General features: G+C 48.1%; 1 protein-coding gene across 4 annotated transcripts in view; it reads right to left on the reverse strand.

Annotated features, from left to right (window-relative positions):
• Positions 1–15376, reverse strand: part of agap1 (ArfGAP with GTPase domain, ankyrin repeat and PH domain 1) — a 97638-nt gene that overhangs the window by 2948 nt on the left and 79314 nt on the right. For all 4 annotated transcript variants that reach the window (XM_035523514.1, XM_027004625.2, XM_027004626.2 and 1 more), the window contains 3 exons: positions 11522–11676; positions 10498–10588; positions 9451–9673 (listed from right to left, as the gene is read on the reverse strand). In XM_035523514.1, the coding sequence (XP_035379407.1) occupies positions 9451–9673; positions 10498–10588; positions 11522–11676 (469 nt within the window). The remainder of the gene's footprint in view (positions 1–9450; positions 9674–10497; positions 10589–11521; positions 11677–15376) is intronic.

Consider the following 15376-nt stretch of genomic DNA (forward strand, 5'->3'; position numbering starts at 1 on the left):
CACTTCTAGGGCTGTGAGTATACTATTTGGATCACATTACCAAACTTCTCCAACTAGACAGTGAAAAGTGTAAATACGTTAGTTATTTAAGCTGTGTCTGAATCAAACTCTCTAACATGCACGTGCACACACAATCCCTGCTACAAACTCCCCAGGAACACGGTTTATCTATTTTTTATAAATCAAAGCCTTACACACACACACACACACACACACACACACACACACACCCCACTTCAGCTGAGCAAGTGAGTGAGGGGCCAAACTGGCCGTGTTAGCGACATGTGGGGCTAATTATACAGAGTACGGAGTAAACACTGAGAGCCCACACAAACGGCATGCACGTACACATATACACAGGCACGCACGCAATGCACACACACACACACACACACACACACACACACACACTCCCATAAGGGGTGTACTAATTGGACTAATAAGCTACTCTGATTTTCTCACATGATCAGTGTGCATTAGGGGTGGGTGACAGTACATGAAAACATCTTTACCACACAAAGGAAGGAAAAAAAAAAAAAAAAAAAAAAAAAAAAAAAAAACTGGTAAAAACATAAATAATGTGATAATGGGACAACATCCAATCAGCTCCTTGTTACTACGCAGTTTTCATTTGACTCTGCAGCACCTCTTCGTTTATTGACAGTTTTTTTATATAAAAGACAAGAGCCAGTCAGTGCTGACAACACATGCAGTGCCATGAGAAAAGCACTTTGAAATGTAATTTATCATGATAGCATTAATATCAATAATATATCCCATAATGAGCTCTGCATGTGAACGTACCATCGTTTAAACACACATATGTACGCATGCACTCCCCCCGATGCATGCACGTGTACGCACGCGCACACACACACACACACACACACACACACACACACACACACACCCTTAATGCAATCGCATATACCTGTCCTAGCTGTGCAAAGTATCAGATCATCTATCCAATGATTACAGTCCTGCATCATTAAACACAGACGCGCGCGCGCACACACACACACACACACACACACACACACACACACACACACACACACACAGTTTATAATGGTTAGGCACCTCATTACAATAAAACACCACAGACAGCGTAACCAGTGATGTCCAGCAGTTCGTTTATGAGAAGGGGGCGGAGCTATGGAGGTCTGGGAAGAGTCCAGCATATTTGAGTGACATCTCAATTAGGCCATGATACGTAGTTGTTAGCAGAACAGAAGATGACTACCTAATCGCCGTTGGATACAGAGGGGCGGAATGTGGGGGGGGGGGGATGTCAATCTCACCCAGTGTTTCCTCTGTGTGCTGTGTGTGTTGTGTGCCGTGTGTGTGTGTGTGTGTGTGTGTGTGTGTGTGTGTGTGTGCGTGCGCACGCACACACACTGAGTTCTCCCTGGCTGAGTCCTTTGTGAGCTTGTGTTTACACACTGGCCGGCGTTTCCTGTCCAACTCAAAGCCAGCGGCTGTTTACCCAACTCTAACAGGCGTCCATGAGAGCGCTCTCGCGTAACTGGACAGCCCCCCAGCTGCAGCCCATCACACACACACACACACACACACACACACACACACACACACACACACACACACCACCTCCACTGTCAAAACACTCACTGATACCCAACCCCCTCACAAACACACAAGGAGAGGGGATCAGATGAGCCGTGAGATCCCAGAGACAGTTCAGGTCAGGACATTGACACCCCAACAGGACCATGACACCCTAACAGGAGCGGCGGTGAACACTCAGACTGTGAGCTGATACAAACCTCCACTGCACACAAAACCCTCACAACCTAACACCACCACTCACCATGTACAACTACCGCCACCCATCACGACTACACACTAATCCTATCAACACTAACAGTTTTCCGTTCCTTCTTTATTCTCCATGTTCCCATGCAGGCACGCTGGCCCAACAGCGCGCGTGCGGCCAGTGAGCAGGCGAGGGGCAGGTTGAAGGGTGTGAGATGGATGGGCAGTGGTGGTGGTGGGGAGGGGGGGGAAGAGGGGGGGGTACGTCATTAATCCCAGCGTGGCCGGGGCCAGTAGTCTGCTCCAGCTCAACACCACAGCTCTTTCCTTTTAGGCTAATTATACCACTAATTCAGCTCATTAGAGCCCCACTGACTCGCAGGTAATGAACTCTGACAGGCCAAATCTGTCAAGCCGACAGTGGCAAGCGCTCACCTGCACACACGTGTCCCAAACACACACACACACACACACACACACACACACACACACACACACACACACACAAGGGCACGCAAACACACACTCATTCATTCATCATGATAGGGAAAATTATTAAAATCTATTTAAACACAATGGGTAACTGTTATTGACAGCCACAGCAGAGGATCTCAACAGAATGATGCCCTGACAGACCGGCGTGATCCGGACCGGGCCACTACTAGTGCAGATCTACCTTCTCAAGCTTGACTAGCTCTCAGAGGGTTGGGAAAGGCAGCGATCATGGCCATGACGCAAGGAAAGAGAGCAGAGAGCATTTATCAGACGGGAAAAACCACAGAGGAACAATTTCCTTCCTGGAGTGAAGAAAATCCTGCTCTTTCCTTCTTTCTCTCTTTTTTGCAAGAAGGGAAAAAAAAAAAAAAAGATCAGAGGGGCCTGAAATCAATGACACTTTCCAGCCTAGTCGTTAGCTGTCCTTGGATAGACACAGATAATTAAACTCGCTGCCTTTTATTACGGCTGATTCAGTCTGAGTGAGCTGTGGCCCACGTCTCGCTCAAATCGGTCCCTCTGGAGCCAATGGCCCACGATATAAGGTTCCCTTTCCATCTACTGGATCAGACTGCTTCAGACAACACGCAGACACAGAACAAGAGTTAAGAGAGAGAAAGAATGAGGAAGATGAAGAGTGTGAGGGAAGAAAGAAACAGAAAGACACAAAGAAAGAGAGGAAGACAGATACACAGAGGGAGAGTGAGAGAAAAAGAGGGGAAGAAAAAGATGGAAAGAGGGAAAGTGCAAATGAAAGACAGAGAGCGCATAAGAGTGTGACGCTATTGGAGCGACAGAGGGTTCGCACCACTAGGTGGTAGAGACCGCTTATAACCACTGAGACTACCACTGTTATCACACAATACACTCGCAAAAAAAAACCTGTCCAAAATCTCTCATAACAGGGAAGATGAACCTGCAGTCACAGTCACTTCACTCAGCAGCACAACGGAGCTTCAAGGCTAAAAAACACTTGCTAAAAACAGACAAAGACCTGTTGTATAAGACACAGAGACAGAAGGCCAACACACTGGTTTATTGTTGGGGGGAGGGGGTGTGGATAAGAGATGAAATAACGTTAAATCAGAGTTGCCGAGTCTTTTGTGCATATTAACACACTCGAGAGTCTCCAGGTCAGAACTCGGAGACGTGTTAACCTGGTAGGGATTCTGGCACAAGTAGCAGATCTGCGACAGCGGCCTGGTCTGATACCATATCAGGAGTTCCTTTGTCTCAACAGATGATACACAGAGTGAGGCGTGGACGCTGGTGTCATGGAGACGAAAGGACCGGACTTCAGCACCTCCTGGTGGGCTCAGACGGAAGAATGTTGTGTAGAGCAGCAGGAGACATGAGGAAGGAGAGACATGGATGAAGCAAGACAGAACGAAGCATATCTTTCTCCAGAGACTGCCATGGAAGTCTGGCTACTGAAGTCCTGAAACAGAATTGCAGGCCAGCAGTCCAAGAAGGCTCCACCTCTCAGGAGGTCCAGGCGAGGCCTGGTGGGTCCCCTGAGCTCGGGGAGTAATTGGGAGGACCTCTCCCCCCTCCTTTGCCCCAGTCCCCAGGGCCCAATCGCAGCATGGCTTTGGGGAGGCGCACCTGCACCCCACACCATGATAAGCTGCGGGTCTAATTTGAAATCTGTTAGCGCTGCCCTTTCTGAGACTGATCTCTGGCCATAAAGACGCTCATTTCACACGCTTACTGCTGAATTATTACAGCTTGGGCATTGGTCAAGATGAGACATGCAGTTAAGAGAGTCACTGGGTGTGTGTGTGTGTGTGTGTGTGTGTGTGTGTGTGTGTGTGTGTGTGTGTGTGTGAGTGTGTGTACCAATATCTCAGCTGTCTCCGTAGGATGTGCACCTCACTGCACCATGACACTAATCACGCTCTCTCTCTCTCTCTCTCTCTCTCTCACACACACACACACACACACACACAGTGGGTTTACTGGGTATTCACCTGATCTTTTCCATACCTACCTACAACATAAATACTTAGCAAATCACCAGTGAGTGGGAGAAGGTGGCATCGCCAGTGAGTGGGAGAGGGTGGCATCGCCAGTGAGTGGGAGAAGGCGGCATCGCCAGTGAGTGGGAGAAGGCGGCATCGCCAGTGAGTGGGAGAGGGTGGCATCGCCAGTGAGTGGGAAAAGGCGGCATCGCCAGTTAGTGGGAGAAGGCGGCATCGCCAGTGAGTGGGAGATGGTGGCATCGCCAGTGAGTGGGAGAAGGCGGCATCGCCAGTGAGTGGGAGAGGGTGGCATCGCCAGTGAGTGGGAGAGGGTGGCATCGCCAGTGAGTGGAAGAGGGTGCCATCGCCAGTGAGTGGGAGAGGGTGGCATCGCCAGTGAGTGGGAGAGGGTGCCATCGCCAGTGAGTGGGAGAGGGTGGCATCGCCAGTGAGTGAAAAGGGGGGCATCACCAGTGAGTGAAAAGGGGGGCATCACCAGTGAGTGGGAGAGGGTGCCATCGCCAGTGAGTGGGAGAAGGTGGCATCGCCAGTGAGTGGGAGAGGGTGACATCACCAGTGAGTGGGAGAAGGTGGCATCGCCAGTGAATGGCAGAAGGTGGCATCGCCAGTGAGTGAAAAGGGGGGCATCACCAGTGAGTGGGAGATGGTGGCATCATGGTTCGGAAGCACCAGTTTTCAGAGAGTTCCCCCCTGGACCAATAACTCACCACAAAACGCAATTAGCAGAGCTGTCAATACTACACTGCCTGCTCCGCTACAGCTAGGCAATGTGTGTGTGTGTGTGTGTGTGTGTGTGTGTGTACACACAGAGTTGGGTGCTCTGGTGTCCATGACAACATCTTGCTAATTAAAACAATAAGAGCCAGACAAGGTCTGGCTGACACCACAGGGGAAGACCTAAAGCAAACAACGTGTGTGTGCTATATGGTAGTGTGTATGCTGTGTGTGTGTGTGTGTGTGTGTGTGTGTATGCTGTATGTGTGTGTGTGTGTGTGTGTGTGTGTGTGTGTGTGCACCGCACTTAACCCCACAGCACAGGGTGGGGAGAGCCACCCACAGTCTGGTCTGGTACACAGAGAGGTGCTGTTAAATCAGGGGCATTAAGGAGTTAATGAGTCCTGGTGGGTTAACAGGCCTGGGAGCCTGACTGATCCGCACTCAGACTGGAACTCTCACCCACTGATGTCAACACAGGCCCAGATCCACAAGAGCGCAGCGGCCAGGAGAGTTAAAGCCACTTTCACATCCACTCATTGTAGTCCTGTTTAAATCAATAAAACCAACACAGTTCCACACAGACAGTGTGCAGGGAGCAGAGGAGAGAGACAGACAGAGAGAGAGAGAGACAGAGAGACACACACAAGGCAAGTCCTGTCGTGAAGATGTATGGCATGTCCTTTCTGTCATGAGCTCCATGAAGGCAGCTGATGCGTGTCACCGCGTCTCCCGAACGCAATCGCCTGGCCTGGGGTGCGAGGGCGACTGGAAGGAGGGATGATGCCTGGCTAGGCGGCGGAGGTGTAGGGGGAACGAGCCTGCTCCGTCCCTAATTGAAAGGCTGGAGCAGCCCAGACCTTGACAGGCGGAGGTCAGTCTAATTGCTGCTGGCCATATTTAACATTAAGATAATCAGCCCATTAATTACCCTTTGGATCATTAAATCAGTCGCTTGCAAAATGAAATTTCGGGCTCTATTACTCACTTGAGAGACCACGAGGGAGGATTTTCATTCATCAGCCACCAATCCTGAACAGCAGAGGCACACAGACATGCTTGCTTGGACTTTACAGCCACACCCACACCCAGGACTGCTTCTCATACACTGACACCACCACCAGCAGTGACACAGAAATGTTTGCAGACTGAGTGTTTAAACGCCATGCATGACCTATGATTTTGCATCTTGCAGAATAAATCCAGTTGAAAAGAAAAACTAAAATTATTATAAAATAATTTGCTATTGGAAAAAGCCACATTACAGGGAAAATCTAAAGAAAACAGGACCTGCAATTAAGCTAATAATTTAATAAAACATTTTCCAAAACACAACATTTATTACAATTTTCAAATTTTACTTCGTAGGAATTAAACCCAGTCTATAAATAGTGTTACGGTTTCAGTCACTATGTTATTCAGTTCCAGTCAGCCATGTTTCAATACAGCTGAAAAGACAAATGACACACGACAGAGATGTGAAACTCTCACACACGCATGCAACTTTCATACACACATGCTCACGTTCTCACTCTCTCACACGCTCAAGCTCAGACAGACACACACTCACTCACCTCTGTAAACGTGCTTGTTTAGGGAGAGTCTATTTGTACTCATCAGTGTTATACTGAATCATAACACTATTATACTGGAGCATAGAGTGTTTATACCAGATCATAACACTATTGCACTGAATCATAACACTATTATACCGGAGCATAAAGAGTTTATACTGAACCATAGCACTATTATACTGGAGCATAGAGTGTATATACTGAATCATAACACTATTATACTGGAACATAGAGTGTATATACTGAATCATAACACTATTATACTGGAGCATAGAGTGCTTATACCAGATCATAACACTATTATACTGAATCATAACACTATTATACTGAATCATATCACTATTATACCAGAGCAAAGAGAGTTTATACTGAATCATAACACTGTTATACTGGAGTACATCACTGTTATAATACAGCATTATAACATACTGACGCATGCACTGTATACATATACATTATATATGCACGCACACACACACACAAACACAGTTATAGTGAAGCTGAACTGCTGTACTAGAGCGTACCGGAGCATAAAGAGTTTATACTGAACCATAGCACTATTATACTGGAGCATAGAGTGTTTATACTGAAAAATAACACTTAAACTGAATCATAACACTACTATACTGGAGAATAGTGTATATACTGAATCATAACACTACTGTAATGAATCATAACACTATTATACTGGAGAATAGAGTGTATATACTGAATCATCACTGCTATACTGAATCATAACACTATTATACTGGAGCATAGAGTGTTTTTAACAAATCATAACACTGTTATACTGAATCATAACACTATTATACTGGAGAATAGAGTGTATATACTGAATCATCACTGCTATACTGAATCATAACACTATTATACTGGAGCATAGGGTGTTTTTAACAAATCATAACACTGTTATACTGAATCATAACACTATTATACTGGAGCATAGAGTGCTTATACTGAATCATAACACTGCTATACTGAATTATAACACTATTATACTGGAACATAGAGTGTATATACTGAATCATAACACTATTATACTGGAGTATAGAGTGTTTATACCAGATCATAACACTGTTGCACTGAATCATAACACTATTATACTGAATCATAACACTATTATACCGGAGCATAGCGAGTTTATACTGAACCATAGCACTATTATACTGGAGCATAGAGCGTATATACTAAACCATAGCACTATTATACTGGAACATAGAGTGTATATACTGAATCATAACACTATTATACTGGAGCATAGAGTGCTTATACCAGATCATAACACTGTTGCACTGAATCATAACACTATTATACTGAATCATAACGCTACTATACTGGAGAATAGAGTGTATATACTGAATCATAACACTATTATACTAAATCATAACACTATTATACTGAATCCTAACACTATTATACTGGAGCATAGGGTGTTTTTAACAAATTATAACACTGTTATACTGAATCATAACACTATTATACTGGAGCATAGAGTGCTTATACTGAATCATAACACTGCTATACTGAATTAGAACACTTTTATACTGGAACATAGAGTGTATATACTGAATCATAACACTATTATACTGGAGCATAGAGAGTTTATACTGAACCATAACACTATTATACTGGAGCATAGAGTGTATATACTGAATCATAACACTATTATACTGGAACATAGAGTGTATATACTGAATCATAACACTATTATACTGGAGCATAGAGTGTTTATATCAGATCATAACACTGTTGCACTGAATCATAACACTATTATACTGAATCATATCACTATTATACCAGAGCATAGAGAGTTTATACTGAATCATAACACTGTTATACTGGAGTACATCACTGTTATAATACAGCATTATAACATACTGACGCATGCACTGTATACATATACATTATATATGCACGCACACACACACACAAACACAGTTATAGTGAAGCTGAACTGCTGTACTAGAGCGTACTGCTGTTATTCTGAAGCATGTTAAACTGTTCAGTGTTATACAGGACCAGTGTGGCACTGCATGCTAGCTGGTTAGGAAGTGGCAGTATCTGATATTGATGGCCGGCGAGTGATGGCCAGGGCGCGGGCCCCCATGGCTGGGGTTAATTGAGATAGTATCGACCCCGTCTGTAATCTCCCCCTCGCACTTGCCACGCTGTACACAAACGACCAGCCGCACGAGGAACAATAAACGCGTTAGCACTATCGACGGCAGCCTGCCAAAAACTGACCAATCCATACAGAAAGATTTTGTGCGCGCGCGCGAGCGTGTGTGTGTGTGTGTGGGGGGGGGGGGGGGGGGGGGGGGGGTAATTAAAAGGCGCTTTGGGTGAGTAATGAGGTTGGCGTAGAATAGTGGTGGCGGTGGGGGGGTGTCGATATTCCAGTGGCCGACAGTCAGCTCTAATTTGTTATGATGGCTGGTGAGGCCGGACCCTCTCTGCTGATAATTACACGGTGGGGGGAGGAGGGGAGGAGGGGAGGAGAGGGGAGGGGGGCAGGTATCCCCTCGGCCGCAGCCGTACATGGACAGAGTGAAATTAGACAAGCAACTGTGATATTTTCACTAGTCCAACACACACAACTCTGTTAGTTTAACAACAGATACAGGATGTGATGAGGAGCCATCTGGGACAGTGTGTGGGGCCCCACTGCTACAGCAGAGACCCACTCAGAGGTGAGGAGACGAGACACCAGGCTGCAGCATGGCTACTTTTATGGGTTACTTGGCTTACTGGTTTTAGGGGTTACTGGTCTAGTTCTGGCATGGAGTCCTGCTTGCAGCAGTGAAAGCATGTCACATTCACACCTGGTAGCGTCGGGGGCGGGCTTACACACCCAACCAACCACACCCACACCCATCCACCCACCCACCGTCTCCGTGGTGAAGCGCTCTCACCTGGTGGCATCGGGGGTGGGTTTGAGGCGGCCCTGGGCGTTAGCCTCCCACACGCTGTTGGCCAGCTCGTTGCCAATGGAGGTCATGACCTTGATGAGCTCGAGGGGCCACTCATCCAGGTCGAGGGAGCGCACCCGGGACAGGTGGGTGCCCAGGTTCCGGTGGATCCCCGAACACTCAATACAGATCAGAGCACCCAGGTTCAGACTGGCCCAGTCAGGGTCTACGCGGGAGAGAGACCGGGAGACGGAGGGGGGAGGAGGGAGACCGGGAGATGGACGGGGGAAGGAGGAAGAGAGAGACCGGGAGACGGACGGGGGAGGAGGAAGAAGAGAGAGACCGGGAGATGGACGGGGGAGGAGGAAGAAGAGAGAGACCAGGAGACGGAGGGGGGAGGAGGAAGAGAGAGACCGGGAGACGGAGGGGGGGGGAGGAAGAGAGAGACCGGGAGACGGAGGGGGGAGGAGGAAGAGAGAGACCGGGAGACGGAGGGGGGAGGAGGAAGAGAGAGACCGGGAGACGGAGGGGGGAGACGGAGGAGGAAGACAGAGACCGGGAGACGGAGGAGGAAGAGAGAGACCGGGAGACGGAGGGGAGAGGAGGAAGAGAGAGACCAGGAGACGGAGGGGAGAGGAGGGAGACCGGGAGATGGAGGGGGGAGGAGGAGGAGGAGGAGGAGGAAGAGTTTTAAAGTCACACATTTATTTTTATTTTGTTACATATGACTATTACAATCATCATCTTCATCACCATGAAACTAAACCCATGTTTCCTCCAGCATGTTTAGCTCTACACAGCTATACAAACATTGTGTGTGTAAGAGAGAGAGAGAGAGAGAGAGAGAGAGAGAGAGAGAGGGAGGGAGGGAGGGAGAGAGAGAGAGAGAGAGGGAGGGAGAGAGAGAGAGAGAGAGAGAGAGAGAGAGGGAGGGAGGGAGAGAGAGAGAGAGAGAGAGAAGCGGTAGATGAAGTGGGAATGAAGCGTGTCTTCTGCACATTGTTTCCTACGTTCCCGTAACGCGGCGGAGGCAGTAAGCAGCCCACTCACTCTGAGCCTCACAGTCCACACAGCGAGAGTTCCCCCGCACACTCCTTACTGACTGTAGCGCAATAGCCTCCGACTGGCTGGTCAGACGCGACTGTGGGGACACACACACACACACACACACACACACACACACACACACACACACAGGTGAGCATGCCTCGCCGCAGAAACACACCCTTCATTTCATGAAGGATGTCACGTGTAGAGGCAGTCTGGATCTCTGTAGTGAGCGCTGTACAGAGCACAGGCCGTGTTTATGTCACACACTTCAGTAGGTGCTGGCCCTGCTCTGAGAGTCCGTGTGGTCTACTGCTTAGTGGCTGCGTTGGTGTGGATCCTATGCTCTTCAGTTTCAAGGTAACAGCACTTATGGCTGACCAGCGCAGATAATCTGAGGTGGCATCCTTTGACAATGCCATGTTTCAAGTCTTCACTCTACTGCCAGTGTTCGTCTGTAGAGACTACGACGTGATTGACTTTATCAGCAGGGACTGCTAAGACACCTGAACTCACTAAGGAGCAAAGACTATACATTCGGCCATAAAGAATAGATGTAATATTTACACGTAATCAGAGTCTCAGTGTGGTAAGGTCAGAGATTTACACCCAAACCAAGAAAAAACCTTCTGCCCAGACCGTTTGAATGATGGCACACTGCTTTACACACAATACCAGTCAGTCAAGGATATTACAGCTCTTCTTAAACAGAAAAATCGCATGTTCCCATGGCAACGCTTATCGCTCCATCTGATTGGGATTTAATCACCCTGCACGGATCTGCTAATAATGACAAAATCGGGCAGTTTTATCACTGGCATAGCCATTTCATGAATGACACCAATTACTGTAATGAAGAACACACTTGTGTAAGCTCACCTTCTAGAGCAGGCAGAGCAAGGTGCCAGTAATGCCAAGGTCACGGGTTCGATTCCCAGGGAGCACACGTGATAAACATGCATGGTGCTCTGGATAAAAGCGTCTGCCGAATTGTAGATGTATTGCTTACCCAGTAGGTGTGGCTTACCTTCTGTTTGCTGCTCTCACACGATTGCAGGCTGGCCAGGATCTGGCTCTCGATGGCCTGGACCCAGGAGTCTCGCTCCTCGTACGATGTTGCCTCGAAGTGCCACGTCTGGCCCGTGAGCGACACGATGATGAACTCAAAGTTTTCCTCTTGCTCTGGAAGGACAGGAGCTTAGAGTCAACATACGCACACCTCTGTCCTATTCGGTGACGGGACTTTCTGACAGTTTCGGGACACTTTGATGGCGCGGTCCTTCTTCAGAAGGTCAAATCAGGCTGCATTTATTTTCTATCTTACCTGTATGTGTGTCGCCGTCCTGTGACGTACACTCACACTGCACAGACATGGTTTTGTAAGTGCCTTAGATTTAATCTCCATGCCACCTGGCTGGACAAAGCTAGCGAGCATGCCCAAAACCTCCCCCACTTTACCACACACAGCGTCCACTCTTAAAGCACCGAAGAGGCCACTCCCCCAGGGCAGAAGGTGGGGCTATGTCTCTGCTGTGCACCTGTTGGCCAGGGCACATACCACAAGACTTCCTGACCTTCAGGACTGCCCTGGGGGCTCTGATCAGAACATCCTGCTAATTACACACAACCCCCAAACTTCCCGAATCAGCCGCTAGCAAATGGCTCCCTAAGCAGGGTGACATATGGACCCACTAACCCAGGCCCTGTTTAGGTTAATTGGGCCAATCACAAGTCAATGAGACAGGAAAAATGTGGGTGGGGTTTGGTGGGGGTTAGCAGACTTTAAAAAGGTCCGACAGGTCTTGTGCGCTCAGAGAGCCACAGAGAGCTTACTTAGTAGAGCAGGGGGTCACATTTGGAAAGCGTTAGGAACAATAGGGCATTGACTCCGTGTGCAGGAGGAACATAGCTGGCAGCGGCATGCAGATGGCGAAGGGGAAGGAATTCGCATTGATGAGACCTTGCTGTGTGTCACGTTCAAAGGGAACCCCCCGGAAACATAATCTCCAGGGCGCAGGAGATCACACACTTCATGCACTCTGTTTATAATTTACTCTGGAGGGGGCAATTACATAATGATGAGGCAATCAGGTTAGCAATATCCCCATACTCACACCCACACACCCACACACACAACACACACCAGCGATTTCCCTGTGGAAAAGCACATACAGGTTAAAGCATCTGGAAAACAGCAACAAAGACCCAGAGGTCTCGTCAACTCTGATATGACCACGAGCAGTCCATCTCAGCACGACCTCCAAGGTCAAACCCTCGTCTGAACACGGCACTCACGTAATCCCTTAAAGATCACGTTCCAGCAGCATATCACACGATCCGTTTCAAAATGACCCGCTAACGATATCCCAGCATTGGCGGTGTCTGCGCCTGACACCCCACCCACAGGTAACGGCTTCAGACAGTGTTCGAGCCTTCTGTTCTCCACATGCTCCGCTCCCAGATGACGGCGAGAGGAGAGTTCAATCGGCAGGAAAACCTGCCGGACGAGACGCTTCCTCCCCCTCGTCCGACCATTCCGCTAATTGGGACCTCATCACAGAAGTCTGACAGAGGGTCCCCGCTTAGCTTCCCTGCCTGCTGGAAAAGAGCCTCGTGTTCAAAACACAGAATCCAGGCCAAGACGAGGGCTGTGCGCTGTGCCAGGCCGACATCAATCGCTCCGGGCTGGCCCGTTTGAAGCCTGCAGGACCGGCCGTGGGCAGGACCGCGAGTGTCCTGATAAAAGCCTCTTCATAACGCTGCATATGAAACACCAGTGTCTCGACGCAGATACTCATTCTTAAGTGGGAACCCCACAAACTGATCTGAAGTTTGACTTAATTAACAGCAGTAAGTTTGTGCTCCTTCAGCACCACAGCGGCTCTGCCGCTAAAATGCAGAGTCCTGACAGACTTTGATCTGTGTCCTGCTCCGGATCAAAGCCCCAATTACCCACCTGCTAATCTTCGCCCATTTTAACCAAATTACCCCTTTAGCAGTACCTTTACGCCAATGGTAACGTGATCGCATCATGCAAACTAAAACGTTGCTCTCACTTGCTCCACACGTATTTGGTTGCAGTATCCCTTCAGACACCCGCGACCCCAGTTTCTTCGGGACTCTGAGGAGGATAGAGTGTCAGCTGTGCTTGGAGTACTTCCTGACGTTTGCGATCGCTGGAGCGTCACGTCCCTGATTGGGCTCTTCAAAGGCATGGCAGCCTCTGGGGCTCCGGGGTCAGCCACAATGTTCCCGTCCTAATTAAACTAGGCTGCTTATTCGACGAGAGGGTGGGAATGTGACAATTATGGAAACCAACAACCCAGAAAGCTGAGATACAGAGGCATAATTTAAAGCCACCCCCCCAGCACAATGAAAGGGCATTAGGCTCCTCCCCTCCCCTCCAGTTCCCCGGGAAATGAGGTGACAGTCTGTCACTCACAGGCACCGCAGGGAACAGCACAGGTTCATACAGCCATTACATCTCTGCGTTTACCAGAGTTGCCATTTAAGCACAAATGCAACCGACTTTATTAGTAGTTATAGACTTTATTAGTAGTTATATTAGAGTGTGTGTGTGTGTGTGTGTGTGTGTGCGCGCAAGAGAGAGAAAAAGAAAGAAGTACAGATATATTTATGTGTGACAGAAAAAAGAGGAGTGGGCTAACAGTGGCAGGCACACACATGCACACACACACACACACACACACACACACACACAAATGCCCGCACACTCTCACACAAACACTCACACACATATGCACACACAACCTCACACAGAAATGCGCACACACACACACACACACACACACACACACACACGCACAGCAAGGACAGGTAGACTCGAGCAGCACAGCAATTTGTGATCTCTGACACAGTCAACCTTTTACCCCCGCACCCACCCAGGTGTGCCTGCATGGAGGCGGTGAGCAGGGTCCGGGCCAGGGCGGTGGGGAAGGGCTGAAGAAAGCGAAGGTGGCCCACGCTGGGGTGGGGAGTCGGGGGGGGGGACGTGGGACGGGGACTGGATGGCTGGAAACACAAATTAACCGAGCGAAATGTCAAAGCACACAGTATTGCTTTGTGACACAGGTCATTAATTCTCATATTATTCGCACCCTTTTACAGCATTAATAACCTGGAAAATATTACACGAGTTGAACGCATTCCAGAAAGAAATATGTATTAATATTGAACAAGTAAATAAAAGTGGTGTGAGGGATGGAGGAGTGGGATGGGTTCAAAAGGAGAATGGGTGGGGCTTCTGATAGGACACAGACCCATGCACAGACCCAAGCCATGTTAAAATGTCTTATTTACTTCACAGCACCAAATCTGAGTCAAACAGCATCAACAGAAATACGCAGCACGTGTACGTTCACACACACGACTGCGTGAGGATCACAGACTATATATACAATGGTCCGTGCCTTGAGTGGTCTTGAGCGCGCTTGTGCAGTAGATGAAAATTGGAGACAGAGCATGCGCAGTAGAGACTGTACACTAACCCCGCCCACATTAGTGCCTGCCCCCTCTCTTAACATAATGACGTTCTGATACATCAACTGATCCAGGATCATCCGTAATCAGTATATATGTTTCATTTACATCGACCTAATCTCTTCAACATAAACATATCTTTGCAACTCACCGCTAGCTAAATATCTCACACTTAAAGTTGTCAAGCTAGCTAAATAGCCTTCCACTTTCAGTTCTTCAAGATTATATATTTAATAATCGCCTATTATGTTTATTTTGGCTATGCTAAAATTCACATTATTTGATGTAATGTGACATGATGAATACTCACCCTGAAGTAAAGGTTTGTTGCCAAGTGCTTCAGTGACATTTCGACAAACTAGTGAGCTGGCAAGGAAGCTAA

The sequence above is a fragment of the Electrophorus electricus genome, chromosome 1 (assembly GCF_013358815.1).
Source record: "Electrophorus electricus isolate fEleEle1 chromosome 1, fEleEle1.pri, whole genome shotgun sequence".
Lineage (NCBI taxonomy): Eukaryota > Metazoa > Chordata > Actinopteri > Gymnotiformes > Gymnotidae > Electrophorus > Electrophorus electricus.